The sequence below is a fragment of the Heteronotia binoei genome, chromosome 3 (assembly GCF_032191835.1).
Source record: "Heteronotia binoei isolate CCM8104 ecotype False Entrance Well chromosome 3, APGP_CSIRO_Hbin_v1, whole genome shotgun sequence".
Taxonomy (NCBI): domain Eukaryota; kingdom Metazoa; phylum Chordata; class Lepidosauria; order Squamata; family Gekkonidae; genus Heteronotia; species Heteronotia binoei.
Window position 1 is genome coordinate 157,800,633 of NC_083225.1, and position 17,607 is coordinate 157,818,239.

The following is a 17,607-nucleotide window of genomic DNA, read 5'->3' on the forward strand; positions in this document are numbered from 1 at the left end:
CTTCCATGATCTGACAAGATAGGGCTTGCCTGGTCTCATCTGTCAGCCTCTCTCATTGCTCCATGGGCTGGTTTCCTTAAGTTCCCACCGCTTCTGCAAAAAGATTGCCTTCCCCTTTCTCCCCCAAGCCACAGATCTCTGCCTCCTCTCTTCTGTGCTGCCTCCCCCTCATCTCCTTCAACTCCCAACCTGGGCTCTTTCAAGCTTTCCTCTGTGCCCCCGGACCCCACAAAGGCCACTTCTGCTTGGTGTTTGGACAGCCACTATTGGTGTTTCCAAGACGGCAGAAGTCCATCTCCCTGTTGCTTTGACAATTGATTGGCACCAGTGTGTCTGCTACGTGAACCAGACACGAACTGCAGAAACTTCCATAAAATCCATGGAGGTTATGGGAGCTTCACCGCAGGTGCGATCGCACAACTTTTGGCTCATGAACCACAAACCCGGCAATTTTTGTGATGAATTTAGGTTCATAAGGTTTATGCCTATCCCTAGTCCTGGGAGCCTTAAAATGCCAGCTTTTGATAGTCCTGTTCAACCCTGGGATTTTTTTGAGACCCACTTTGCAGTATCCCAAAACATCCCATATGCACTCCAAGGATCCGAATATATTTGGAAAATAACATGCAATTTTTTCCAAATATATATATTGACACCAAATGCACATCCTCTTTCTGGATCAAAGCATCCCTTTTAACTTCCCTTTATCAACAAATCCAAGAGGCTAGATTCTGAACAACAAAAAGCTGTGTTTGTTTTTTTAAACACCATCAATACATTTCTTGCCTGAAACACTACAAGCCCAACCCAACTATCTTATGTTCGTTTGTTAGGTACTTAGGATTCCACCCCCCCCCCCAAAAAAAAGACTAAACTGTTAAACTGATTTACCACTGAGAAGTGAGACAGTTAGCTCCAATTTTAATTATCTTATATAGTTTTCATTTCAGTTCTATATCTCCCTAAAGCAGAAAACCATTTAAACATTCATTTTCACTGTATCTACTCTGGTGCATTAATGCATTTCAGACTTGACAATACCGATGAAATGACTGTTCTCAAGGTCTATTCTATTTACCTCAAGAGAAATGAAACCTTTCTAACACATAGAAGTTAAAATAAAACTCTGCTCAGAGGGAGTCATAATCATTGTTGCCTCAGCTCTCACATCTCCTATGATTTGTACTTTTTGGAATTAGTTTATAAATGAGGGCTGAAATCCTATCCCAGATCTGCTAGGCATGCTCCTGTTTGTAAGCCCTGCTGATTTCAATCGTTTTTACCACCGAGTACACATCCATGGGATCAGGCTGCATATTGGATATAACTATACAAACACCAAGATACCTACCGTACATCAACATCTAATAGCGTACAACATGCATGCACTACTACAGCTGTCTTTACCCACTAATGCCAGTGATCACTATGGATCTAAACTAGAACTTAGGCTTTACTGAACCTCAAGGTGTGGTTGTGAACATTGCTTAGAGCATCACCTAAACCTAAATACTCCAGAATGTGAATACTATAACCAATTGCTTTGATGACAGCATACATGAGGACAAAGATGATGTGATGAAACTGCTATGAAATATATTTTGATACAATGACAATTTATGCTCTAAGTGAAGGAGTATTATTGCACCTATAGCGGAAAAAAATCACAGTGCCATGCCCAAATTATTTGATATTGTCAGAACAACCCAGTAAGGTGAATCAGGCTGAGAGAACATGAAACATTGTTTTGCTGATCCACTGGATTTTGTTGACACAATGGCAACAACTTCCAACTGGAAATTGCCTGGAGTCATCCAAATAAGTTCTCAAGGACAGATAAATCTTGAAGAATATATTTTTGTGTACAATTATGGAATATTTTCGTAAACTGCATTAGACTTCTGTGCAAACATGCAGGTTCAAGTAAGAGAGTAAATTTCCCCCACCGTGAAATAAGTTACTCAACAGAACTTATTTGACAACTCCTGGAATTCAAACTCACCAGCTTAGAGATAAATGGGAGCACTTCATGAAGAACTGGGGAAAAAAAATAAGGGCACTGGATTGGATGCTGTGAATCTCTTCTGCTAAAGAACAGCCTTCCATCATCATAAGACGCACCCCTGCCAACAGAAGGCTTCAGAGTTAGCAGAAAGTATTCACAAGATCCAATGTGTGGACTACAAGCACCTTTTAAAATACATACTTGGATACTGTGATGCCAAGAAGATGCCTGTGAAAAACATTGAGTTCTTGCTTCTCAGATATAGTAGCACTACATTAAAGAACATGTAATGACATTTCAGAAATTTTTAAACTTCACACTTTAAAAAGATTTTATTGTTAAATAAAAAAAGATTTGTTATGCCATTAACAGTTACTGGAACTGGAAATAAAAAGATATGTGCATGACCTGGTGGTCGTACAGATTATCACCTGAATTTGTCAATATCCTAAACCATGTGACACTCAGCAATTAACATTATCAGAACATCATGCCTTCCAATCCATCCTCCATAAACTTTTTATAGAGGGCCATAAACTTGGCCACAAATGCCTCCAGGTGATAAATGGATTTGCTGCCCAGTTGCAGTCGGTGTTCATAGAAGGCTGCCATCTGAGCAACTTCCCCTTTCAGTTGTCCATCACAGTTGTTAAGGAGTTCAGACAGAAGCCCCTAAGGTAAGCAGCACAAAGCAATATTCCATAAACGTTCAACAGAAAGTTGAGTATTAATGAAATTTTGCATCTTTTTGTGAATTTTAAAAAAGAAACCTTCCATGGTGATCTTGAAGCACAGAACGTCCACTTCATTTCCCACCAGTCTCTTTGGCCATCCAACATTCTTTGGCTGTGATCACACACACACTAAATAATGCGCTTCAATCAATTTTCAACACCCTTTCCAATTGGATTTTGCCAGTTCACACAGTGAAATCCAGTTAGAAATTGCACCGAAAGTGGATTGAAAGTGCATTATTCAGTGTGTGTGATCACAGCCATTGTGTTTGTTTTGAGTTAAAAAAGGAACTAATTTAATCTGAGGAGAGGGTCCCCCCCCCCTTTAACCTGAGAAATGTCATTCAGGCAGAACTTGACACTGCCTGCCAGATCTAAATGCTGATGTTTCATGCAGTAAACATTCAGGGTCTAGCTGGACATCACTTCAAATAATAGTTTAGAGCCTAAACACAACAGACAAACCACAGTTTAGAGCCGATTTGGTTTTCTGGTCAGTCACGTTTATAAATTCATGGTAATTGCTATAGATCAGCAGCCTCTAAAGGTCGAGCAACACCTATCACTAAGGCTTGTCAGGTCTGAAAATATGGCAAACCATAAAGTTTAAAATATATATATTATTTTCAGCCAGAATGGCTCCCCAAATGGCTTACAATTCCAATCTGTAACCATCTTTCCCCCATGCCATTTATTCAAGGCCTCAATTAAAAAATCAATTAAGAACCTTTACTAAATTACCTTTATTATAATTTCTGGAGGAATGCAATGGGTTAAGAGTTCATAAAGTCGTCCACGAACTTCCAGCAACCTATTGGAATAAAAATTATGAAAGCATGATTTGAGGTGTCAAGTTTAAATAAAAGACTGCTTAGCAGAGAAAGGTGGGCTAAAATAGCTCTCTTTTTTTAGTTTTAATTTCAGCCACTGGAGCTTTTCAAATTTGCTAATAGCCTTTAAGAAGGAAACTTCTTGCATTCTGCTTGAATGGATATTCATTAAAATGCAGCAGCTACAATTTCAACTACAGTCAAAAAGATTCAGATTTGAGAGCATTAGATGCAATTCATAGATGTTTATTCTCCCCTTCTTTTTACAATCTAATTGTTAAAAATGCTAACCACCACAAAATCAGCAATGCTCAAGTGACTCATGCCTGTTTCCTTCAATTATTTCCACACACACTTTTAGGCCTCTACAGCAAAATCACCAAAGGCAAATAAATTAACATCTGAACAGCTCATCGTAGTTGAAGTAGCTTGTAAATCACTATACATCAATAAGGATTAGGGAAGAAACAATAAAAGATGTCACGAATATGCTGACAATATCAATTAGCTAGAAAGAGACAAAATAAAATCTATAAGTGATTGCACAATCAAACAGCTGTTATACTGAGCAGCTTGATTTCAACCCAATGCCACAAATATACTTTCTACCTTCCAAATTTGCTTTTAAAAAGGCAGTAATTACTTTTATTCAGTTTCCTATAGATGTTCAGCTCCTAAGCCATTAAATGCACTAGAAATCCAAACGAACTTAATTTAGTATTTCAAAGGGGGAGGGAGAGAAAACTACACTGTTCATACAACCTTTTGGAAATTCAATTCAAGAAATGTTTAAGATGTCAGCTCACTCAATTTTGCAGTACCTGAAGAGGTTTTTTTAAGGTTTTGAGTGCATAAAGTGACAGATTGTGATTTCTGTAAAAAAACTAACAGTACTGTGATTCTATTCTCTAAGCAGCAGTTTTTCTTGCAGCTTCAACCTATTATCAAACAGGGAATGGCTCTGCAATTTCTAAGCAACAGCAAAGTAGTGACAAGCTTCTCTTGCTCAACTAGGCCTAATACAAGGAGTGCCTGTTTGACAGCAAGGAAACCAGCTGCAGCAGCCATCAGTAAGTCTTGCTAGCACAATATTTGTCTCCTGCTGATAATAAGCAGGGATTTCTCTTGCTGGCAACAGGAAGAACATATTTGTGCCTTGACTCCTACAAAGCAATGACTAGGGAAGGGAATCCACTACTATATTTTTCTGTTCAAGATTTCACTTCCCCAAAAGACTACTTTGTTTAAAAAAAATGAGTAACATAACCAAAGGACACAATATCAGTCAAAGGGTTGGATCCCACAAGTCACCAGAGGAAGGTGCTTATGATCATAGACCTTTTTCACATCCCTCTCCACCCCAGCAGATTTTTCCAAACCCAGGTAGGCTGGGAGGCTGCAGTAGGGAGTAAGAAGATGATGATATTGGATTTATATCTCGCCCTCCACTCCGAATTTCAGAGTCTCAGAAATTTTAAGGATTAGTGGTGGTTCATGAAAAGCAGATTGAATGGCTTGGAGCTGAGCGGTGGGGAGCAGAAAACATAGGGTTTAAATGGCTCCCAAAAAGCAGGGGACATAAACTGATACAAACTGGTTCAGTTCACGAAACAACCTTCTGTTCATATGAGTTTGTGGTATGGCCACAAATCAAACCATAAAAATCAGTTTGCACCCATCCCTAGAGGGGAGTGGGAAGATAATGAAAGTTGCCATTTCTGCCTCTTTCTGCTCCCTGCTGCTCAGCTGTTTTTCATGGGAAGCAGAAAATAGGGGTTTAAATGGTTCCAAGCCATTTAAGCTCCCACTTTCTGCTCCCTGCAAAAAGCGGTGGGAAGCAAAAGGCAGGGGTCATAAACTGATACAAACTGGTCCAAGTTCGCAAGCCAACATCCTGGTTCATATCAGTTTGTGCTTTGGCCGAACCATAAAAATCAGCTTGTGCCCATCCTTAATGGGGAGTGGAAAAATAATGAAAGCTGCCATTTCTGCCTGTTCCACACTGAGAGGAGAGAGCAGAAAATTTTGTCTCCTTCCACTGATCCGTTTATTTGTATTTTATTTTATTCACTTTCGATTTATATCCTACCCATTCCAAATGGACTCAGGCAGCTTCTGCACACTCTAGACAAAGTAAATATAGAGGTTTCCAATATATATAAAGGGCATATAGAAGGCATACATTGCCTCAGTTCTGATTTTGGTCTTTTACAACTGAAACAATATTGGAAAATAATAGAAACAATGATGAAGTTTTAAAGAGATCAGAACACATGACTAACAATATCATCCATTTCACAGCAGCATAGAGTAATATGCTCCAAAATTCACTGTGACATGCTGTCATTATATTTTTTGCCAACATGCTGAATCAAAAGCCAGATAAATGTTTGGCAGCTTTATCGACATTAGGACAGCAATAAATTAATGCCAATGCCACTGCTCTTTGAAAGTGAAAAAGGGGAGGAATGCTATTGCACTGCACAAATGAAAAAGGCTGCCCTCATCAATTCCAGCTGGAATGACCTCATTGCACTGAACAAGCAAGCTCAATCTGCATCAGCAGGGCCTCCTGCAGATGCCACCCTGCAAATGGGCAAAATTCACAACTTCCCACAACTTGGAGAGGCCATGCCTCAGCAGTAGGGCATCTGTTTGGCATGCAGAAGGTCTCGGGTTCAATCTCTGGCTTAATGGATCTGGCAGTAGATAATGTGCAAGATCTCTGTCTGAGACTCTGAAGAGTTGCTGCCAGTCTGAGCAGACAATACTGCCTTTGATGGACTGTGGGGCTGATACAGTATAAGGCAGAGTCATGTGTCCATGTCCATACATTTGTATTTTCTTCCATGGATCCCACTTTATGTAATGGCCTGCCTGATGAAGCCATGGGGCTTACACCCACCTGGCTTTCACACAAACTATGTTCAGTGATCTGGTTACCTCTGCTCCTCCTCCCCACCCAAAGATGAGCTTAAAAAATGGAACAGATGCTTAGAATACAAACTGACAAAGTAAAGCATAAAGCACAATTTTATGATCAAGACATAATACTAGCATAGTAGCATTCTAATGCAACCAATTCCTACATGCTTTAAATCAGGGGTGTCGAACTCATTTGTTATGAGGGCTGGATTTGACATAAATGGGACTTTGTTGGGCCAGGCCAGGCCAGGCCACTTGTTTCATAAAATGTAATGCCAAGTAGCAAAGACAGAAACTTTATAAATGACACAAACACAATAAAAAGACATTTCTAACTTAAAATACAAATATACTTAAAACAATAACACTCTTGCTATATTTTAATAGTCTTTGATAACTGACACCTCCCAAACCTCCCCCCCACCACCACCCTTAAAACATGCCTGCCTAAAATGAAAAGGTTGGGGAATAGTAGGATTTGGCAATGCAGGTTTTAAAACAAAACATCAAGAAAAAGCACAAGCACCTCAGCAGAAACTAAAAATATAAAATGCTCTGACCCTAGGAAGACATGAAATGGCTGGGCACTGCAAGCTTCTCCTCCCTCCCCTTTCTACTTAGTATGCCTATGATTCTCCAGGATTTCAGGAAGTTTTTACAAGTTGGTTTGAGATAATAATTTTGGTTTCCTCTTTAGCACTTGCTCTGCATTGAAGCCCCATATTAAGAGTGTGTGTGCTAAAACTATCTAGAAGACTGGAGTTCCTTGAGTTTGTAGAACTCTACGTTTTAACCGTGGTTGGTCCCAAACCTACCCTCCGTGTCACTCTTAAAAGACGCCTGCCTAAAGTGGAAAGGTGGGGCAATAGTGGGATTTGACAATGCATTTTTAAAAAAGACATCAAGAAAAAGTGTGAAGATCACAGCAGAAACTAAAAATATAAATTAAAAAATATAAAATGCTATGAGCCTAGGAAGACATGAAATGGCTGGGCACTTCAAGCTTCTCTTCCATCCTGCACCCCACCCCCCCACTACTCAGAGTGCCTGTGATTATCCAGATGTAATGTTCCCCTTTGGCTTTGGTTCTCCAGGGTAGAATACTAACATAGACACCCATGCTCAGATTAATTCAGCAGAAACAAGATGGCTCATTTACAAGGAGACAGCTGAAAAAGTTGGGTTTTGAAGTTAACATACAAAACTTGAAACTGAAACAATCGCTCCACCCAACAGGACCAAACTGATCATACAGATATTGGGGGCGGGGAGAGGGCAGGGAGAGCAGACAGAGCAGACTGTTCCACTGCATACAAAAAGTTGCAAAGAAAATGCAAAATGGACTTTCCATTAAGGTCTCTGGGCACAGACTACTCTGGGAATGGAAAATCCACTCTGCGTTTTCTTTGCAACTTTTTCTGTTTCAATGGAGCCCAAAGGAGAGGCCAGCGGCAACAAAGGAAGCCCTGTCCTCTGCTTCCTGCAGCTCAGTCTTGAAAGGGTAAGAACAGGCAGGAAAGTGAGTGGGAGGAAGAGAGTAGCAGGCCTAATTAAAGCCCTTGGCAAGCTGGTTCTGCCCCATGGGCCGTGAGTTTAACACCTCCGCTTCAAATCCTATTCCTAGAAACAGAACCTAGATGCTCTAACAGAAAGCAGCATTAAAGTACCACAGCACATGGTTAGAATCAGAAAACTGTCATATTTACACTGCATTTCCAGTAGCTTGCAGCTGCAGCCCAATGTGGTCACCTACCTCTGGGGTGTCTGCTGACTAACAATGGCATTTGCTGTCTCTCTCAGATACACTTCCCAATCGGTCTCAGAAATGTCTTGATCAGGAGTGAAAGGACACCTACAAAAAAGGACACTCTTAGGATTTGCTTAGAACAAAGTAAGAAACAAAAACTTTACCCTGGACCAGTATTATCTCCTTGACTTACTGCTGGACTCTGCAAGCCTCGCACATCAGAAGGGCCTTTCGGAGGTTTCTCCCAGACTTTTCTGCAATCCTCCGAGCCAGTTCTGGAGGAAGAACCAGACCCTCCTTCTTACAAACACTGGACAATACATTGCAGATCTAGAAATTCAACAGAACAGTAAATTGTTTGGAATGACAGCACAGTGTTCTACAAAAGCCTGCATTTACTTCTCAAAGATTCAAGCATATTCCTCTGAAGACAGCCATAGGGAAGATGGTTCTATTAACTGGAAGGCACACAGGGACTGTCTACAGATCATGCTTGAGGTAGCATGTTTTGGACATTTGTTCCCTCTCCTTTGCCTGCCCCAGCTATTTGGCTTGACCAGAAGCCCTGAGCACTAGAGGAGTGGCACCAACATGGTAATTCCTGTGCATGCTTGAAGGGCATAAGGAATAGTTCTTTTCTAATGCCTCCTGGTCACAGCCAGAAAGCAACAGCAATTAACCCTCTGCTCCTCTTTAAGTAGAAGAGGCAAAGACAAAATGGCAGTGTACTATCAGTCACAGATTGCCTGGGACATTTGGCACTCGTCACTAGTAACTAATGATTACAGAGCTGGTTAAGTGCTGTAATAAATAGCATGCATCCAGAGACCACTATAAAATCTGGCCCAGAATTTACCTACATTTGCTTTCATGTACATAAAAATGTGGAAGTTTTGTTTTATGAACCACAGTGGTTAATAGCATCAAATCTGATTAGATCCAAATCTGAGCTTAGCGATGAACTCTTTGGCGGCAGAACCCCACCAGCACTATTTTGAGCCAGTTTGGTACAGTGTCAGACTAGGATTTGAGAGACCCAAGTTCAGATCCTCACACTGCCCTAGAAGTTTGCTGGGTGACCTTGGTCTCAGCCTAACCTACTTCACAGGGTTGTTGTGAGAATAAAAGAAGAGAAGAGATCAATGTAAGCTGCTTTGGGTGCCAATGGAGAGAAAGGCAGGCTATAAATGAAATAAATAATAAACAAATAAAAAACAAACTGCAATATGGGCACCTATTAGCCATTAGACAAAGCAGCTTGGAAACAAAAAAAGAAAGAAAAAGAAAGAAATAAAGACACTGAACCAACATTCCTAAAATAAAGATTAAAACGTGAGGTAAACATTTTATGTATTAATAACATATTTGCTCAAAATGCACTAGATAATTAGTTCACATCTGTCAAAACCTACATCATCAATGCCGGGGGCAGGCACACGCACTGCCAAGCACCTGCTTCTGATAGGTGCAATTACTTTTGATGTGGAATTGCAGCACAGAATTAATCTACAGGTGGCCATATACTTCTCCATGGTTCGTCGCAATGCATGCTGGGCATCTTTGGTAAGTTTGTCCACTTCTGTCAACAGCACCACTAAAACAAAACATAAAGTTATTTTTTATGATGCTAGATACACAGTGAACTTTATTAATGCTTTTAGTTGAAATCAAATACAATGGACCAGGAGGAGGAAACATTTCCTGACCTGGATGGCCTCAGATCTCAGAAGCTAAGCTGGATCACCTGTGTTCAGTGTTTGGATAGGAGACCACCAAGGAATACAAAGGTCACTATGCAGAGGCAGGCAACAGCAAACCACCTCTAAACATCTCTTGCCCTTAGCAGTCACTGTAAGTTCACTGTGACTTGAAGGCACTTTCCATGGCCATGGAAAAAATCTTTACACTCTGATTTCTTCCACTGAGGTCCTCTTCCACATAATTAGCCAGAAGGATACATACCCACTCACATGCATCTTGCCTACTTGTCAGGCATCCCACAAAGAGGAAAGTAACATCTATGAGAATCAAGTGTAACCAGCCTCACCATGTAGTTAGGCTATTCACACAGACTCCCTAGTGGTAACAGATGGAAGCTGCTTCCACACCTCTGCATGTGTCAGAATAGAGTATATAAGGTGGTGCACTTCTTGTATAGCTACCACACATTTTCAAGATAAACCGCCCAGTTCAGCCTGATTTTTTCCCCATCTTCAAAATTTCTGGCAATTTTATACCTCTAAACAGGACACAAAAAGAGTTGGAGAATATAAATTAGAAAGTGAACCAAGTCTAAGTACATGTTTAATCTTGTATTGCTCATTTAGAGACTTCTTTTCTAAAGAAAAAAAACAAAACAAATATATTTCTCATTTACATACCTTTAAAATCTCGTTGAGTGCTTGTCTCAAGTTGCTGTGATTGTGCTACTGTCTTCAATAATTCCTGAATCACCACCCGGTCACTGTTTCCTGCATCACTAAAGAAAGTTCATATACAAACACTTATGATTTTTTACAGTATACATGTAAAATCACATGTATACTGATTTTGAAGTAAATCTCAGCTGGCTCAATGGCGTTTACTCTCCTGTAAGTGTGCACACAACTTCACCTACTGTGTACAGGTTCTGGTATAGAACTATCTCACAGAGAACACCAATGCATACACGGAGCTCCCACATAAGCATAAACTTTTTAGCTTTGCTGTGCAGTGGAAAGCTCCATACAGAGTCAGAGGGTATGTATGCAGAGTTGTCAGCAGCATCAGAGCACACTGTAACCTGCTTTGGGCTTTCCCCCCAGCAAGCTGGGTACTTATTTTACCGGAAGGATGGAAGGCTGAGTCAGCCTCGAGCCGGCTACCTGAAAACCCTGCTTTCGCCGGGGATTGAACTCAGGTCGTGAGCAGAGCTTAGGACTGCAGTACTGCAGCTTTAACACTCTGCACCACAGGGCTCTTTATAGCAGGAAAAGCAGGGTGTATATAGTTATATAAATAAAACAAGGAATATCTGAGCTCACTAATGAGCTTCCTGTGCACATAAATCTTCCTAATCTGCAAAGACACACTGAAGTAAAATTAGCATCTACACCAATCTGTTTCAAACTTAAATGCCAAGACCCCAGTTGATAAGGAACACAAAAGCATTTAGAGCATATACTAAAGATGAAACAAAATACAGACTTTAAGGCTGCTTTTGCTAACATTTTGTCTTTCAAGTTAAAAATCATGAGCATTACATATTCTAAGAAAGATCAAATCAAATGATTGCAGCATATTATCAATGCAATTTAGCTCTTTGGTAGATTTTTTTTTTTGCATGAAAAAGATCCAGGCAGTTTCTAGTTAACATTCCAGAATTCACATAGAAACAGAAGAATATTCAAGACTGAACATCCATGCAAGACAGCTGGTGGCAGTCTCTTCTGGGTAAAGGAAAATGAAACAGCATCTTTAGCAGGCTCAAGTTATCCTTGTATTAATCCAAATGTTTCTGGTTCTTTTGAAAATGTCTTCTCTGTCTAATTAATATTTCTTGAAGATTTGTTTTGGAGGTTTTTAAAAACTTATTTGTAAATGTAGAATTTTATCTTTTCTACAACCTGTATTAATACAAACAAGCATTCTTTTTTATTGTGAGTTACCTTGGGTTAACTTCAAGATGATAGTTGCTTGCAATAGTACTAATTTCAATTTTCTTTTTTGATGGCGCCTGAAATGTAAAAACACTAAATACAATTAAACTCAGCAGGTCAGTGCTTGAAAGAGTTAACAGAAGTCAGTGGGCAATTCACATAGGAAGAGTACAGAATTCACTGCCACTTGCTCAAAATGAAAGAGATTGTAATAGTTTTAGGACTTAGTAGCATCAAGGCCACAGACAACAGGAAAATTGTTGAGACATGGAGATAAGACACACAGCTTGAAAGGAGAACAAGTATATTGCAAGGATAACAAGCATACTGCAGGGCACCAGAGAAGAAATCCCAAATACAAGAACATATCTAAAACAGCAGGGAGAAAAAAAGAAAGATACTGTAACAAATGCAAGGGCTAAAAAAGTAAAGTGGAACCAGAGAGCGGAACAGAGTCTAGAAGTGAAGTCATGAAATTGTCTTATATTGAAATCTGACAGTCCATCAAGGTCAGTACACCTATGGAGAATAGTAACAGCTCTCCAAGGTCTCAGGTCAAGGTTTTTCACATCACCCACTGCTGGATCCCTTTAATTGGAGATGCAAAGAATTAAACTTGGAACTTTCTACTTGTTGAGTAGATGCTCTACCACTGAGCTACAGTCTCTCCTTAATACACCCAATAAACATAGCTGTCTACTGAAAAAGTTAGTGGAATGTGATATATAGTTTAGGCTGCATTTTGTTCCACTCCTGAAGCAACTACTGCATTCACTACACTGTGGATGGAGCAAATCATTGTGTTTCTGCATTCTCTCAAGGAGGTTACAACCTATTAATGTACTGTCACTTGAGTCATCATTTGTTTCATTTCCATTTTTTGGCACTAATAATTAGAACACTACATATTACATAAAAAACACTCTTTACACGTAAGGCACTGAACTGTACCTTTACTGTGATGGTAATTACAGATCTCACCTAGTTCACATCAATCAGAGATGCCTTATGGAAAACACTGAATCATCATCATCATTCTGACCTAATTTGTTAAAAAGTGGTACTCTTTATACTCCCTTCTATGTCTATACTATAGCATTTTGCTACTGTGTATGATCTGCCCTTGAAATTTTAGCATAATGAAACACTCTAAGACAGGGATCCAGAACTTGGTACCCACAGTCACCTCTCCTGGTGTCCAGCAAGTGTTTTTAGAAAGAGGGTAGGGCTGTTGGCCAGCAGGGATTCTGACTGACCACTGGAGATTTGATTGGCTATACAGATTTTTAAAAAGGTTTTATTTTTTTGGCAAAAGCTGCCACCACAGCACAAGGATCTTCATTGTATGACTGAAGAAACTCTGTATGCAATAGAGTATTTTTAAACAATATGTTCATTTTACAAAGCATCCTGTTAAACTGAGGTTCTCCCAGAAACATTAAAGATTTAATATTAGAATAATGCATGACCTCATTCCCTGAGATTCTGTGGTTGCCTCTGCCTCTTCATATGCATTAGTAAAAGATTTGCATTTGACCAACTGTATGAATGGATACATAAGAATAACACCTATAACTGTAATGGCTTTTAATGCCTTTCAGCCTAACCTGTCTCACAGTGTTGTTGTGCAGATCAAAAGGGGGAAGAGGAGAATGATGTAAATTGCTTTGGTCCCCACTGAAGAAAGACTGCATTTTTCCTAGATAGAGGCTGCAGGGAGGGGAGAGGAGGTGGAAAGCAATCTAGCCCCACCTCTTTTGCCACTCATCCCTTCTTTCTCATCCCTTCTCTGATAACCTACCCTACATTTCCTCACTTTCTCCATTTCCCTTCCCAACAGCTGCCTTCCTGACGTATATTGCCTTCCTCTATCTTTCCCTCCCCTCCCAGCCCCCTCCCCCAAGGTCATGAAACTCACCCATTGCAAATTTCCAGCATCAGTTGTATTTCTCCCCACAACGGGCCTTATCACTAGTGGATACATAAGAATAACACCTATAACTGTACTGGCTTCTAATGCCTAGACATAATCATATTCTGTTGAAATACATGCTCAGCTTCTGCAACGTATTTTACACATAAGAGTAATTTTCATGAGAAATTCTTACAGTTATATTTTGATGTTCAATTCTCAGCTTCTCTACTCCAGCTCCATACAACTCCCTCAGCAAACACATTATTCTGGTCTTTTTTCCAGCGCCTGAGGGTCCATACACTAACAGATGAGGAAAGTCACCACACTGAACCTGTCAACAAAATACAGGAAAACTCTAGCAGTGGTTCCTCATGGTTACAAGTAACATTATTTTTAAAACAAACAAAAGAAAATTTGTTACTGATGCACACCTTGACAGACACTTTCTCATTCCCGGTTCTATAAAAACAGTATTTATATTTAGGCAAGAATACATTAAGAGCAGTTACTTCAACAGCAACAAAGTGCAATATGCTGAAGCAATGGGAAAGACTGCAAAATATGGGTCAGGCTGGCAAGTTTATGTGGCAATCCCAAGCATTTTTATACAGAACAAAGTGCCACTCAAATCAACATGTTAAAATGAGACCCATAAGGCTGCAATCTTACGAATACCCCATTTACACATATATCTCCAACAACAAGTATAGCTACCATATTTTTATCCCACCTTTCCTCTCCAGAAACTCAGGCTAAAAGAAGGGAAAGGAATCTTGTATATGTTAGACTAACAGCCCTGTGAGCGTGTGGTAGATTTGCTGAAGACACTGCAACTGATCATAGGGAGGCAGAGATGGGAACCAGAAACTAGTTAGTCAAAACACAACTTTCCAGACATGAACCCAGATTGACTCTTTGTTCTGCACAGGATTACATGCACAGGATGGTGCTTTTAAACACATAGCTTGGCCTGAGCCCCCTAACTAGTCTTGGATTTCCATTTATGAAGAAGAGCTGCCATTCTATGAACTATAAAGGATCCTTTAGGATTCACCAATTCACGATGCCAGGTTACATATACATAGAACAATATCCAAATTAGTTTGGGTTAATACATCTTGCATTCCAGGAGCAGGTCTGTCATGCATCACAACAAGTCCAATCTTGGACTCTTTCTCAGATGAACTACTCTTCACTTTGTGTGTAGTTTTGCAATGGAAAACCTACATATCCAGAGTAAGAGTACACAATTCATTTCAGGCATACCAAACATCTACTCTGAGGCACCAGGATAGCAGTAAATAAATGCACAGGCAGCTACTCTGGGATATATCACCTTTCAATAAACAAGCTTTCAACATGAGCAACACCATCTAGGGTCAAAGAGAATAAGGCTTGTTGGAGGGGGGGAGAGAAGCTGCTGAATGATATGTGATCAGCATCCTTAAGTTTGCCCTGTATTTGAAGTCCTACCCTATGCATGATTACTCAGAAGCAAGTAAGGAGATAACACATAATTTAAGTTTGCACAGGATTGTAGCCTTAGGCCTGTTTCACACCTGCAGAAGCACAAGGCAGCAAAATACTTTATATTACACAGACCCTTTGTTTTGGACCTATATTTTAAATTCACCAGAGTTAAAACCTGATCTTATGTTGCCATTTTACTACTGTTTCATGACTTTATTGTATTGTGGTTTTAAAATTGGTCTATTGTAAGACCTTCAATAATGTGACCTGCTCTGAGCCCGCTTTGCGGGAAGGGCAGGATAGAAAATATTATTACTACTACTATTGTTATTACCAACAACAACAACTAGACTGTACCACTTCCAAAGGTAGGGCAGTGGGGGAATCATATCTGTGTCAATAAAACAGACCAAGCGATGGGGCTGCTTTGGAACTTTTTCTTCCAGCTAGTTCTGTATTTGCACCAAGCCCGTTATGCGAAGGAACATTCATAGGTGGAATCCACCTCCTACATCTCACGGATATGTCACTTCATTCTCCTACATGTGTGAACCTACCAGGTCTTAATATCTGATCCAGATAACCGTATCAAGAGTCAAGCATAGGCAGTAGCCACGCCATATCTACCATGGAAACAAAGCTCTTTGTTTACAGTTATTATGAATGAATTATGAATTAGGATGGCCACTCTGCGCACGCTCAGAAATACTTCTCTTTGGCATTACTTCACGTATAATAGGAATCAAATTTGGCTTAACAAACTAACTTTAGGATTGTGCTATGCCACTGAAGTAAGATTAATTAAAAATGATAAGCAGTGATAAATAAATGGTCCAGAATCGGGGTGGACGGGTAGTTAGGGAAAAGAAACTGGGTGCCCCAAGGAACTCGCCTTCTGCAGCCACCTCTCACCAGGTTACGAAGCTGCGCCGCCTGCTCCCGGTGATAGTCCAGTTTGCTGAGCGAGCTCGGTCGGTACTTATCTACCCAAAGACTCATAGCCACAACTCGCCAGCCAGCGCCGAAGAAATGAAAAAAGCGCGCGCCTTCCCCGCGAAGAACTCCCGCCTAGAACAGACAACACCAGTCCAGCCGTACGTCACCAAGCGCATGCGTGTTTTGGCCTGCGACATTTCACTTCCGCCAGTCTCGGGCCGGCTTGATCCCGCCTCTGCCTCTTACGGTGGCCTTCTTAGAATTAATAAAAAAAAAAAAGTCGCAGCGGGTGGTTAGGGACGAATGATTTCATGCATGAAGGCGAATAGCGCCGCTGCTGCGCTACGTTCTGTTTCCATGGCAACTGGCCGGCAAGGATGTCTGGCAGCTTCCGGGGGAGGCCTGAAAGCTAGCGAGAGCTGTCTTGTAAGGTTGCGGGCAGACAAGAGCCGCTCGTTCGACCTTTAAGCTGTACAACTGCTGAAGCGAGCTCTGACTCGCAGAAATGTTTGATGGGATAAATTTAAGGTGCTACGGACTTCTGTCTAATTTTGTTGCTGTGCTGCAGCTCCCAGGAGGATGGCGCTGTTAATTCTCAATAAGAACAGCTCTACGTGGTTCAGAGCAAAGATCCCTGTAGTCCATCGACTTCTTTCCAACAATGCCATGAGCACCAGCCCTCTCCCATCCCCATTGTATAATGCTAGCATCTCCCATTCTTAGGTATACCGCCCCTGAAAACAGGGTCAGGTGGATAAACAGAACAAAGTTTGAGTACAGTGGCACCATATGTAACGGTTGAACATGGGGGTCTATTATCATGGCTAATAAATGTTTGACAATAAATTTGTTTAATTTATTTTGTAAAGGCAGCACCGGCTGATGCTCTCGCTGGCAGTTAACACATTCTCTTGCAACAAACTGCATAATTCATTAGAAGTGTGGAACATAGGGTTTCCAGGTTCAAGATGGAAAATTGGGGATGGAGCCTGAGGAGAACAAGGACCTCAGTGGGGGTACAATGCCGTAGAGTCCACCCTAGAAAGCAACCATTTTCTCCAGGGGAACTGATGTCTGGGAATGAGTTGTAATTCCAGGGGATCTCCAAGTCTTGCCTGGAGGCTGGCATTCCTTGTTCTGAACCTACCACTGATCAGTTTTGTGGTGTGGCCCCAAGTTATTACAGGAGAGGGATAAAAAATTGTATCCACATCATTCGGTTAATTCTGCTTTCATACTGCAGCTCTCTCCCCACACACAAAGGAGTAGCTTTTGACACTAACATTTTTATTTCCAGTCACCAGTAATTACTAACAGTGTACCCCCTCACCCTTACTACTATACAAAGCCGCCCTGAGCCACTTCGGTGGGAAGGGCAGGATATAAATAGAAATAAACTTAAACTTA

At 40.7% G+C, this 17,607-nt stretch overlaps 1 protein-coding gene across 1 annotated transcript; it reads right to left on the bottom strand.

Moving 5' to 3' along the window:
- Nucleotides 1-2,309: 2,309 nt before the first annotated feature.
- On the bottom strand, nt 2,310-16,636 carry RFC3 (replication factor C subunit 3). The gene is made up of 9 exons (XM_060234705.1): nt 16,177-16,636; nt 13,988-14,125; nt 11,889-11,956; nt 10,623-10,720; nt 9,654-9,835; nt 8,435-8,571; nt 8,248-8,346; nt 3,481-3,550; nt 2,310-2,677 (listed from the first exon to the last, which is right to left on the bottom strand). Exons 1-9 carry the CDS (start codon nt 16,261-16,263, stop codon nt 2,486-2,488), a joined length of 1,071 nt encoding a protein of 356 aa, XP_060090688.1. The 5' UTR covers nt 16,264-16,636; the 3' UTR covers nt 2,310-2,485.
- Nucleotides 16,637-17,607: the final 971 nt, after the last annotated feature.